Source organism: Rhamphochromis longiceps, linkage group LG3 (assembly GCF_057381845.1).
Source record: "Rhamphochromis longiceps isolate RC_006_pf linkage group LG3, R_longiceps_female_GT1.1, whole genome shotgun sequence".
In the NCBI taxonomy this organism is placed as follows: domain Eukaryota; kingdom Metazoa; phylum Chordata; class Actinopteri; order Cichliformes; family Cichlidae; genus Rhamphochromis; species Rhamphochromis longiceps.
This window is the reverse complement of record NC_140559.1, coordinates 62,363,153-62,374,986: the sequence shown is the minus strand read 5'-3', so window position 1 is coordinate 62,374,986 and position 11,834 is coordinate 62,363,153. Positions and strand designations below refer to the sequence as shown.

General features: G+C 41.5%; 1 protein-coding gene across 1 annotated transcript in view; it reads left to right on the top strand.

The window, feature by feature from the left end:
- LOC146675647 (protein NLRC3-like) overlaps positions 1-9,243 on the top strand; it is a 340,816-nt gene extending 331,573 nt beyond the window's left edge. The window contains exons 3-4 of the mRNA XM_085400627.1: positions 145-1,915; positions 9,011-9,243. Coding sequence (XP_085256753.1) covers positions 145-1,915; positions 9,011-9,206 — 1,967 coding nt within the window. The 3' untranslated portion in view covers positions 9,207-9,243. The remainder of the gene's footprint in view (positions 1-144; positions 1,916-9,010) is intronic.
- The last annotated feature ends 2,591 nt before the right edge of the window (positions 9,244-11,834 follow it).

Sequence of the window (11,834 nt, the reverse complement as noted above, 5' to 3'; positions counted from 1 at the left end):
GCAGTAAGAGAATTTCTCTAAAGACTGAATATTGATCTTTCCTAATAGCTCAAGAAATGGACCAATAGACATTCATCCTTTCAGGGTACTGAAAGGCTATGATATTTATTATATAATATTTGTTTCTGAATTTCTTACCTTCAGAAATATTTGCTCCACTCTGTAAACGAGAACTTAAAGCCCAACTGAAGAAGAAGTTCCAGTGTGTGTTTGAGGGCATCGCTAAAGCAGGAAGCCCAACCCTCCTTAATCAGATCTACACAGAGCTCTACATCACAGAGGGAGGGACTGCAGAGGTCAATGGTGAACATGAGGTCAGACAGATTGAAACAGCATCCAGGAAACCAGACAGACCAGAAACAACAATCAGACAAGAAGACATCTTTAAAGCCTCACCTGGAAGAGACGAACCAATCAGAACAGTGCTGACAAAGGGAGTGGCTGGCATTGGGAAAACAGTCTTAACACAGAAATACAGCCTGGACTGGGCTGAAGACAAAGCCAACCAGGACATCCAGTTCATATTTCCATTCACTTTCAGAGAGCTGAATGTGCTGAAAGAGGAAAAGTTCAGCTTGGTGGAACTTGTTCATCACTTCTTTAATCAAACTAACGAATCAGGAATCTGCAGGCTTGAAGACTTCCAGGTTGTGTTCATACTTGATGGTCTGGATGAGTGTCGACTTAATTTGGACTTCAACAAAACTAAAATCCTGACTGAAACAAGAAAGTCCACCTCATTGGATGAGCTGCTGACAAACCTCATCAGAGGGAACCTGCTCCCTTCTGCTCGCCTTTGGATAACAACACGACCTGCAGCAGCCAATCAGATCCCTCCTCAGTGTGTCGACATGGTGACAGAGGTAAGAGGGTTCACTGACCCACAGAAGGAGGAGTACTTCAGGAAGAGATTCAGAGATGAGGAGCAGGCCAGCAGGATCATCTCCCACATCAAGAAAGCTCGAAGCCTGCACATCATGTGTCACATCCCAGTCTTCTGCTGGATCACTGCTACAGTTCTGGAGGATGTGCTGGAAACCAGAGAGGGAGCAGAGCTGCCCAACACCCTGACTGAGATGTACATCCACTTCCTGGTGGTTCAGGCCAAAGTGAAGAGGATCAAATATGATGGAGGAGCTGAGACAGATCCACACTGGAGTCCAGAGAGCAGGAAGATGATTGAGTCACTGGGAAAACTGGCTTTTGATCAGCTGCAGAAAGGAAACCTGATCTTCTATGAACCAGACCTGACAGAGTGTGGCATCGATATCAGAGCAGCCTCAGTGTACTCAGGAGTGTTCACACAGATCTTTAAAGAGGAGAAACAACTGTACCAGAACAAGGTGTTCTGCTTTGTTCATCTCAGTGTTCAGGAGTTTCTGGCTGCTCTTCATGTCCACCTGACCTTCATCAACTCTGGACTCAATCTGCTGGAAGAACAACAAACAAGCTCTGAGACAGAGAAATACTTCTACCAGTGTGCTGTGGACAAGGCCTTACAGAGCCCCAATGGACACCTGGACTTGTTCCTTCGTTTTCTCTTGGGTCTGAAGACTAATCAAACTCGTTTGCAAGGCCTGATGACACAAACAGGAAGTAGCTCAAAGACCAATCAAGAAGCAGTTCAGTACATCAAGAAGAAGCTCAGTGAGAATCTGTCTGCAGAGAAAAGCATCAATCTGTTTCACTGTCTGAATGAACTGAATGATCGTTCTCTACTGGAGGAGATCCAACAGTCCCTGAGTTCAGGACGTCTCTCCACAGATAAACTGTCTCCTGCTCAGTGGTCAGCTCTGGTCTTCATCTTACTGTCATCAGAAAAAGATCTGGACGTGTTTGACCTGAAGAAATACTTTGCTTCAGAGGAGGCTCTTCTGAGGCTGCTGCCAGTGGTCAAAGCCTCTAAAAAAGTTCTGTAAGTTATAAAGTTTTTATTATTTAATTTGGTTGGTATGTTATGAAAAACACACTGCCATGAACTTCTGTTTTGTTTTTGTCAAAATCACTGTAATATAATCACTGTACCTTTATATACATGCGACTTAATGCTGCTGCCCTCTTGTGGCTAAAGTGTAATTATGTTCTTGTTATTAGGGAGGATTTGAGAGTAAGGCTACGTTCACACTGCAGGCGAAAGCGCATCAAATCCGATTTTTTTGACCCTATGCGACCCATATCCGATCATGCTATGACAGTGTGAACGGCGTAAATCCGATATTTTCAAATCCGACCTGGGTCACTTTCGTATGTGGTACTGAATCCGATACATATCCGATGTTTTAGAAAGCGACTGCTGTTTGAACGGTCATGTCGCATTAAATCCGTCTTTTACGTCACCAACACAAGACAGACGCCAATTATCAGCGCCCGATAAGACATCGCAAACGCTTCCTGGCCATCCCGTGTAGATGTCAGTGAAACTGTTGGGAAGACAGCGTTGGAGAAACGTGAACTTTTTATTTGTACTGTATAATCTGCAGATTCTGACAGAAATCTGCAGCTATCCTTTGAAGCACCGCTCCTCTAAAACAGCAATAAGGATCATTATTAGGTTATCTACATTATTATGTAAATAACAAAATAACTTAAAGCAAAAATTGGGAAACGTAAAGTCCGAAGTCTTTATATTAAGGGCCATCTGTCAAACAATATTGTTTGCTCTGGGTCTAAACAGAGCGCGTTGTGTGTGACATCTTCTTTTGCGCATGCGGGCCGCTTTGAGCGTTCACACTAGAGCGCGTTTGCTGTCGCATTTTATTTGTAGTGTGAACGAGCAGATAAAAAAATCGGATTTGATCAAAAAATCGGAATTGAGCATTAAGACCTGCAGAGTGAACATGCCAAGTGAGTCAGCACCTTCGCTTTAGCTTAAAAAATCCAAATTCTTACATCATCAGTTATAGTTGCATGTATTCATTATCATAATTTAACCTTTAATATTGATGTCTTAAATTTATTTTGATTAAACTAGCAATAATTTTATGGTTGTATTAAATAAATACATCACTAATGAATTATTTATTTCAGTGATTAATTAAAAATGTATATAATTAATTAAAAAAAATATATTGATAATTAATTATCAGTTAATTTCATTTAAAATAATTCATTAAGTATTTATGTACAATTCAAATTAGTTAATTACATATTTTGTTGGTTTGTTTTCTATTTTAATTATTTTACTGACACATTTAATGAATTATTTAATGATGTATTTATTTAATTCACGTTGCTACTCCTGGCCCTGCATCGTTGTTCATAAATACATTTTATTTGTCAGCTTCACCCATCAAAGTCAGGGGGCGGGGTTAATGCTGACCAAGTCAAAACCATTGCTTTGGTCTGGTGGGCGTTCTTTTAGTGGGCTTTTCTCAATACTAAGTAGGCCTACACACCAGGGTTTGGACATGTGTGGACCCAAACTATACTTTTACCCTTTTTTGTGTGTCACCAAATACACTTTTAATATTTTCTAGACAAGAATGTAGTGGCGTAATCTTTAACCTCTTTTGGCTCCAAACAGAAGTGACAGACTTGAGCAGGGTTCATTTAAAGGCTGACAGAAGTGGAGTGGTGACGGGGAGATGTTTGACAGGACAGTGTTTCAGCCTCCACAGGTTCATGTTGTGCTCCATCAGTCAGTGAAGATGAAGTCAGTGCTGATGAGGCTGTAGAGTGTGTGAGGGATGTGAATGAGGATGATGAAGATCTGATGATAGCAGATAAAAACAGGCTGCAGAGACTTTGAGCCATACAGGGCACACAGTGTGTGTACAGAACAGCTGAAATCATTATGGAGGCCTCACTGGAATATGGAAGCATCACAGTACAGCTTCAGTGAAGCATTAAAGTCTCTGATATGAGATGAGAAATGAAGCAGCCAGAGCTTTTTCATGAGTGGAAATCCACTGTGACTGTGAGCTGCTGCTGCAGCCTCCAGATTAGCCAGCAGCTCATCCTGCTCAACATTTCCTCACCAACTTTAATGGAAGTGTGATGTTTTCAGCTGGAGAGATGGTCAGGGTGGCCTCCCTCTCCTCTTCTTCTCCTCTTCCTCTTTCATTTGTAAAGCCACTTCTGCTGCTTTCATTCATTTGGAAGTCCTGTAGCTGAGTTTGGGAGAGACTAACAGCCTCGGCAGCAGAGGGGAGAAAGGCTGTAACACCACCACTTTACTCTGTTCTACCTGTCACATCATTTTATCAGGAAACAAATATGCTCATGTTTTTACTATGTTTGTCTTGAAGATGTAAGAAGATCACATGGTGCTTTTTATTATTGTGTTGGTTTGTTTGCTGTCTCTTGGATGGAGCCCAGCTGTGCGTGGCCCCTGGGCCTGTGGTCAGAGTGTGTGCTGGATAATCCGGCCCAGGATGAGGCCAAACTGACATGGGATGAAATGTCTGTCACATAATTGAGCTTAGTGTAGTTTCATTTCTGCACAATTTAAAAAAAAAAAAAAACTTTGTTCTGTCTTTTCTATGTTATACTGTAGACTTTCTTTGATACTGTGTCCAAAAGGAGCAGCTTTTACTTTGAAGGGGAGGCGTCTCTGTTTCCTCTTCAGGTTGGATGATGGAAGCAAATGAGTGTGTGATGTTCTTTCAGTGTTGCACTTTGTAGACGCTCCCTGAGCACTGGTCTCACAGCCAGCTGCACATAGAGACCAGTGTTGTTAGTCCAGGTCAGAAGATGACTTGTTGGAATGAAAATGAGCTTGTAGTTTGTCTGCTTTAATAATGTGACTGGAAAAAGGTGTTGGACTTCAAATATGTCCATTTCTTTCACACTTCACCTTTAAAAGTGAAGCCTTGTGGTTCCTGGAAGGAAAAACACGACTTTTTCAAGTCTTTGTCCTGTTTTTATGATAAATGTACGACTTTAATGTGAAACATTCAGAGTTTTTTCTCTTGTTGTGTTTGTTTGAAGCTGCTTCCTGTTGGCTTCAGCTGTTTGGAGTTTCCATTTTCTAAACTTCTACATTCTGAACCTTCTTCAGCTCTGAACAGATGATGAAACACTGAATGATTTCAAGCTCACACTTTGTCTAATAAACTTACATCTTTCATTCTTTATACAGATTGAGGGGCTGTGGTTTGTCAGAGATCAGCTGTGATTATCTGGCAGCAGCACTGAAGTCCAACCCCTCCCATCTGAGACAGCTGGACCTGAGCTACAACTACGAGCTGCAGGATTCAGGAGTGAAGCATCTGTGTGGTTTCCTGGAGAGTCCAGGATGTGGACTTGAAACTCTGGGGTCAGTCAGCATGTTTTAGTTGTGCTGAGATGAATATGATGTGAAAGTTGTGCTGACACTAAACTGCAGACATCAGGCTGATATTATACTGATCCACACTGAGGATCTTCATGGTAAAGTCCGTTTTCTTCTTCTCTGGTTTAGTCCATTGACTGCAGCAGAACAATGTTCACATTTCAAACAGTGAGACTCAACGTATGGCCCGCGGCCCACACGCGGCCTGCCCACCTTCCCTGATTCAGAGAGAGGGGACCCTGATTAACTGTGTAGTGTTCTTCCTCACAGTTCTAAGTATCAGACACAACAATGAATAATCCACAGCTGACTGTCTTTAGCAGGTCAAAGGTCACGGCACACAGCAGACAGTGGGAAATATTATAACTCTGATCATTTATCAGCACATATCCATATGTATAAAAACAAAGCTGACACTGTGAGACTTGATCAGAGGTGTGATCATCACAGCAGAGGCCTTTGTGTCAAAGTCACTGAGGATCAAACAGAAACACATGAAGCAGATTTTCCTGTTCTGGCTTTTTATAGCAGATAACCTTCAAAATATTCTGCAGTCCATCAAAAACTGAAGCAAACCATGAATCAACATGTGAACATGAGCTGATGCTGCTGAAGTGAAGCAAAGTTACAGAGGTTTGATTACAGACACAGCTGAGAGTTTGTAATCTGTCATCATTTTAAAAGGTTTACATTTCTTCAGTATATCCACATTTGCAGCTGCTACCTCAACCTCCACTTGTCCAACACAACTGCTGTCCACTGCCTCCATGACATTGTGATTTTGCTGTTGGTCTTCTGTCAGATCTTCATCAATCACTTCTGCACGGGGCACACCTTCAGACTCTGCAGCTGCATAACGAAAGCCTGTAAGATAAAATTAGACATAAGGTAAATGTACACCAATATTCCAATGACAGGTGTGTGATTCATCTGGAAGTTATGTGCGGATTAGTGTACAGTGATAGCAATTTAGTATGTTTTTAGAGGGGGGGGGGGGGGGTTGTTTACCTCCGATGGGTGCTCTTTTTCGCTTCCGTTGCGTACGCCTTGAGTGCCGGTCCGAGTCTGATACAGGTATGTCGTCATGCCCCATGTGCAGTGTTGGTGCCCAGTCTGGATTTGTTACATCCATTTCATATGCTGGTTTGCCTGCAATAATGCCAAATCATAAGCTACTCAGTCGACATGACGTGGTTCTGCAGCATCACACATTAGCATGTTTTATCTCATTATCTATGACCGCAGCACGTTGAAAATAACACTAAAAGCCTTTCAAGAGTGATATGAATTAATTTAGAACTCACCGGAAAGAAAATGCCGTGAGCAAACCAACAAAAAGCTGGGGATTGCAGAGAACTCGATATCCGCTCGTCTCACCGCTGCAATCCAAGCCTGACGTCTTTGTTTAGTAATATCGGATACATGGGATCCCTCACGTTGCCTCCAGGATGGAAAACGATGAAAAGAGAGCCCGTTATCCAGCTTCTTGCCTTCACGATCGTGTGATCTAACGTTGCAACCGACAACACAACACGTACGATCCATAGCTGAAATGGTATCCTTTGGCTGGCCTACTGTCATGGCGGAAGGGGGCATGGCCCATCTCCCGTGACATCACGCTCCAAAGCCCTATAGGTGGGAAAATGTACCATGTCGACCAATCAAAAATGATATGGAAACATGACATTTGGTTGTTTAGCAAAAGGGGGAAGTTTTAGGAGTGACCGGCAAGAGAGAGCGAGTGAGCGAAAGAGAGAGAGAGTTTTGATACGTGAGAGATTTGTGACGTTTACCGTGTTTGGTCTCAAGTTAGTTTGTTGTCTTGTGTATTTAGTGTGTAGCTGTTGTTTTGTTTTGTGTGTCAGTTCTACTAGTGATCGTCACAGTTGCTGCCTTAAAGCCAACAAAGGCAGATTGCAGTGTAAACGCTGAGTGACACACCTGCTGTCAGACCTGCAGGTTTATCCCTGTGCTGTTCTCATATGTGTTAGAGTGACACAAACTATTGTTTGACACCTGATTGTTCTGTAAATAGTTTGAAATGATTATATGAAAAACGTCTGAGCCTTGGCTGCATTTTTTGGTAAATAGTACCATATAACTTTGTTGTTTGCAAAACGTGTGCGTATTTTTAAAAATGTACAATCTCTATTTGCATTTCAAGTTATGAAGATGATTCGTTAAACATGTGTGTGGTTTTTACAGTCAAAATATCACTTTCTACTTGTATTTTAAATTTTGTCTGAATTTAGATAAATTGTGCTGATACAGTTGGTCAAAATGAGAAAATAACAGATTGGCAAGATAAACTGTTTTTAAAGGTAAAATATAGAGGCCACATCAAAAGTAGTCAAGAAGGGTTAAAGGCTAAAAGCAAAGTTGTCACTGTTGGGTCTGTGTTTCCACAAGCCCCGCTAATTCTAGAGACTTATTCATCATGAAGAAAACAAGACAGTCGATCGATCAATTATTTGCGAAAGGGAGGCCTCGTCTGTGTCCACCACGAAAATGACCACAGATCTGACCTCCTGCTACCTTTTATTGGGAGACAGTTCACACAAAACACGTCAGAACAAAGCCACGCCCCCTTTGTTCTAAGACAAAGCATTTTATGTATATGTGTGAACTTCTGTAAGAGTGTGTGTGTGTGTGTGTGTGTGTGTGTGTGTGTGTGTGTGTGTGTGTGTGTGTGTGTGTGTGTGTGTGTGTGTGTGTGTGTGTCAGACCTCCTGCTGACCAAAGGGTCGTAAACCCAGGAAGTTTACATCAAAAGAAACAGATCTTTCAGATAGGATGTATCTACAATAAAACCTCCCCCAGCACAGAGAGGTTGGAGAGGTGGCCAGGATCAAAGGAATGGCTTTGATCCTACTGCTTGAACTAAGACTGTACAAATTTAAGAAACACAATGGCAACATTCAACAATTAGACTTAACAGTCACCAAGTACTGTTTATATTTGTGTGTATTGCTGCAGCTTTTTTGAGTATTAATTTGGTGCCTTTGTGTGAAATAATGGTATTGTGAGTGATCCATATAGTCACAAAGAATAGCCACTTGTTTCTGTGCTACCAAAGTTCCCCGGCTTTCATTCAAAATGTGTTTATCGTCAGCACCTGCACATTAAACTACTTAAACATTATAAATGTCTTCAAGCTCACACTGAGGCCTGTGGGGTACTATCAGCCACTGAGACAGTACACACATTTATATGTGTTTGTATATGAATATTTCATACTTTAAGACTGCCTGTTTATTTAAGGGAGATGAACAAAATACATTGGAATTGTACAAAATAATATCATGGATGATAAATTAAATAGATTTTAAGTAGATGCTTGTGCATTCTTAAAGTCTTATATGTTGAACTGAACTATGTGATCTGTTCAAAGCCTTAATCTTAATTTGAAGTGAAATGTGCATTTTGAGTTTATACACTATGTATATAAGGCGACCGTTTCCTTTTGCAGTATTTTTGTGTGGTGTACTTTTCTATGTCTTAACAAAAGGGGAACAAAGGTGTTTAAGTTCACCTAGGATGATGTGTTTTAATTTTCACATGGTCTTGCTTGAATTTGACCCTGACAAAGGCGTATGAACTCTGTCAGCTGTTTGGAGTTTCCATTTTCTAAACTTCTACATTCTGAACCTTCTTCAGCTCTGAACAGATGATGAAACACTGAATGATTTCAAGCTCACACTTTGTCTAATAAACTTACATCTTTCATTCTTTATACAGATTGAGGGACTGTGGTTTGTCAGAGATCAGCTGTGATTATCTGGCAGCAGCACTGAAGTCCAACCCCTCCCATCTGAGACAGCTGGAGCTGAGTGACAACTACAAGCTGCAGGATTCAGGAGTGAAGCATCTGTGTGGTTTCCTGGAGAGTCCAGGATGTGGACTTGAAACTCTGGGGTCAGTCAGCATGTTTTAGTTGTGCTGAGATGAATATGATGTGAAAGTTGTGCTGACACTAAACTGCAGACATCAGGCTGATATTATACTGATCCACACTGAGGATCTTCATGGTAAAGTCTGTTTTTTTCTTCTCTGGTTTAGTCCATTGACTGCAGCAGAACAATGTTCACATTTCAAACAGTGAGACTCAACGTATGGCCCGCGGCCCACACGCAGCCTGCCCACCTTCCCTGATTCAGAGAGAGGGGACCCTGATTAACTGTGTAGTGTTCTTCCTCACAGTTCTAAGTATCAGACACAACAATGAATAATCCACAGCTGACTGTGTTTAGCAGGTCAAAGGTCACGGCACACAGCAGACAGTGGGAAATATTATAACTCTGATCATTTATCAGCACATATCCATATGTATAAAAACAAAGCTGACACTGTGAGACTTGATCAGAGGTGTGATCATCACAGCAGAGGCCTTTGTGTCAAAGTCACTGAGGATCAAACAGAAACACATGAAGCAGATTTTCCTGTTCTGGCTTTTTATAGCAGATAACCTTCAAAATATTCTGCAGTCCATCAAAAACTGAAGCAAACCATGAATCAACATGTGAACATGAGCTGATGCTGCTGAAGTGAAGCAAAGTTACAGAGGTTTGATTACAGACACAGCTGAGAGTTTGTAATCTGTCATCATTTTAAAAGGTTTACATTTCTTCAGTATATCCACATTTGCAGCTGCTACCTCAACCTCCACTTGTCCAACACAACTGCTGTCCACTGCCTCCATGACATTGTGATTTTGCTGTTGGTCTTCTGTCAGATCTTCATCAATCACTTCTGCACGGGGCACACCTTCAGACTCTGCAGCTGCATAACGAAAGCCTGTAAGATAAAATTAGACATAAGGTAAATGTACACCAATATTCCAATGACAGGTGTGTGATTCATCTGGAAGTTATGTGCGGATTAGTGTACAGTGATAGCAATTTAGTATGTTTTTAGAGGGGGGGGGGGGGGGTTGTTTACCTCCGATGGGTGCTCTTTTTCGCTTCCGTTGCGTACGCCTTGAGTGCCGGTCCGAGTCTGATACAGGTATGTCGTCATGCCCCATGTGCAGTGTTGGTGCCCAGTCTGGATTTGTTACATCCATTTCATATGCTGGTTTGCCTGCAATAATGCCAAATCATAAGCTACTCAGTCGACATGATGTGGTTCTGCAGCATCACACATTAGCATGTTTTATCTCATTATCTATGACCTCAGCACGTTGAAAATAACACTAAAAGCCTTTCAAGAGTGATATGAATTAATTTAGAACTCACCGGAAAGAAAATGCCGTGAGCAAACCAACAAAAAGCTGGGGATTGCAGAGAACTCGATATCCGCTCGTCTCACCGCTGCAATCCAAGCCTGACGTCTTTGTTTAGTAATATCGGATACATGGGATCCCTCACGTTGCCTCCAGGATGGAAAACGATGAAAAGAGAGCCCGTTATCCAGCTTCTTGCCTTCACGATCGTGTGATCTAACGTTGCAACCGACAACACAACACGTACGATCCATAGCTGAAATGGTATCCTTTGGCTGGCCTACTGTCATGGCAGAAGGGGGCATGGCCCATCTCCCGTGACATCACGCTCCAAAGCCCTATAGGTGGGAAAATGTACCATGTCGACCAATCAAAAATGATATGGAAACATGACATTTGGTTGTTTAGCAAAAGGGGGAAGTTTTAGGAGTGACCGGCAAGAGAGAGCGAGTGAGCGAAAGAGAGAGAGAGTTTTGATACGTGAGAGATTTGTGACGTTTACCGTGTTTGGTCTCAAGTTAGTTTGTTGTCTTGTGTATTTAGTGTGTAGCTGTTGTTTTGTTTTGTGTGTCAGTTCTACTAGTGATCGTCACAGTTGCTGCCTTAAAGCCAACAAAGGCAGATTGCAGTGTAAACGCTGAGTGACACACCTGCTGTCAGACCTGCAGGTTTATCCCTGTGCTGTTCTCATATGTGTTAGAGTGACACAAACTATTGTTTGACACCTGATTGTTCTGTAAATAGTTTGAAATGATTATATGAAAAACGTCTGAGCCTTGGCTGCATTTTTTGGTAAATAGTACCATATAACTTTGTTGTTTGCAAAACGTGTGCGTATTTTTAAAAATGTACAATCTCTATTTGCATTTCAAGTTATGAAGATGATTCGTTAAACATGTGTGTGGTTTTTACAGTCAAAATATCACTTTCTACGTGTATTTTAAATTTTGTCTGAATTTAGATAAATTATGCTGATACAGTTGGTCAAAATGAGAAAATAACAGATAAACTGTTTTTAAAGGTAAAATATAGAGGCCACATCAAAAGTAGTCAAGAAGGGTTAAAGGCTAAAAGCAAAGTTGTCACCAAGTACTGTTTATATTTGTGTGTATTGCTGCAGCTTTTTTGAGTATTAATTTGGTGCCTTTGTGTGAAATAATGGTATTGTGAGTGATCCATATAGTCACAAAGAATAGCCACTTGTTTCTGTGCTACCAAAGTTCCCCGGCTTTCATTCAAAATGTGTTTATCGTCAGCACCTGCACATTAAACTACTTAAACATTATAAATGTCTTCAAGCTCACACTGAGGCCTGTGGGGTACTATCAGCCACTGAGACAG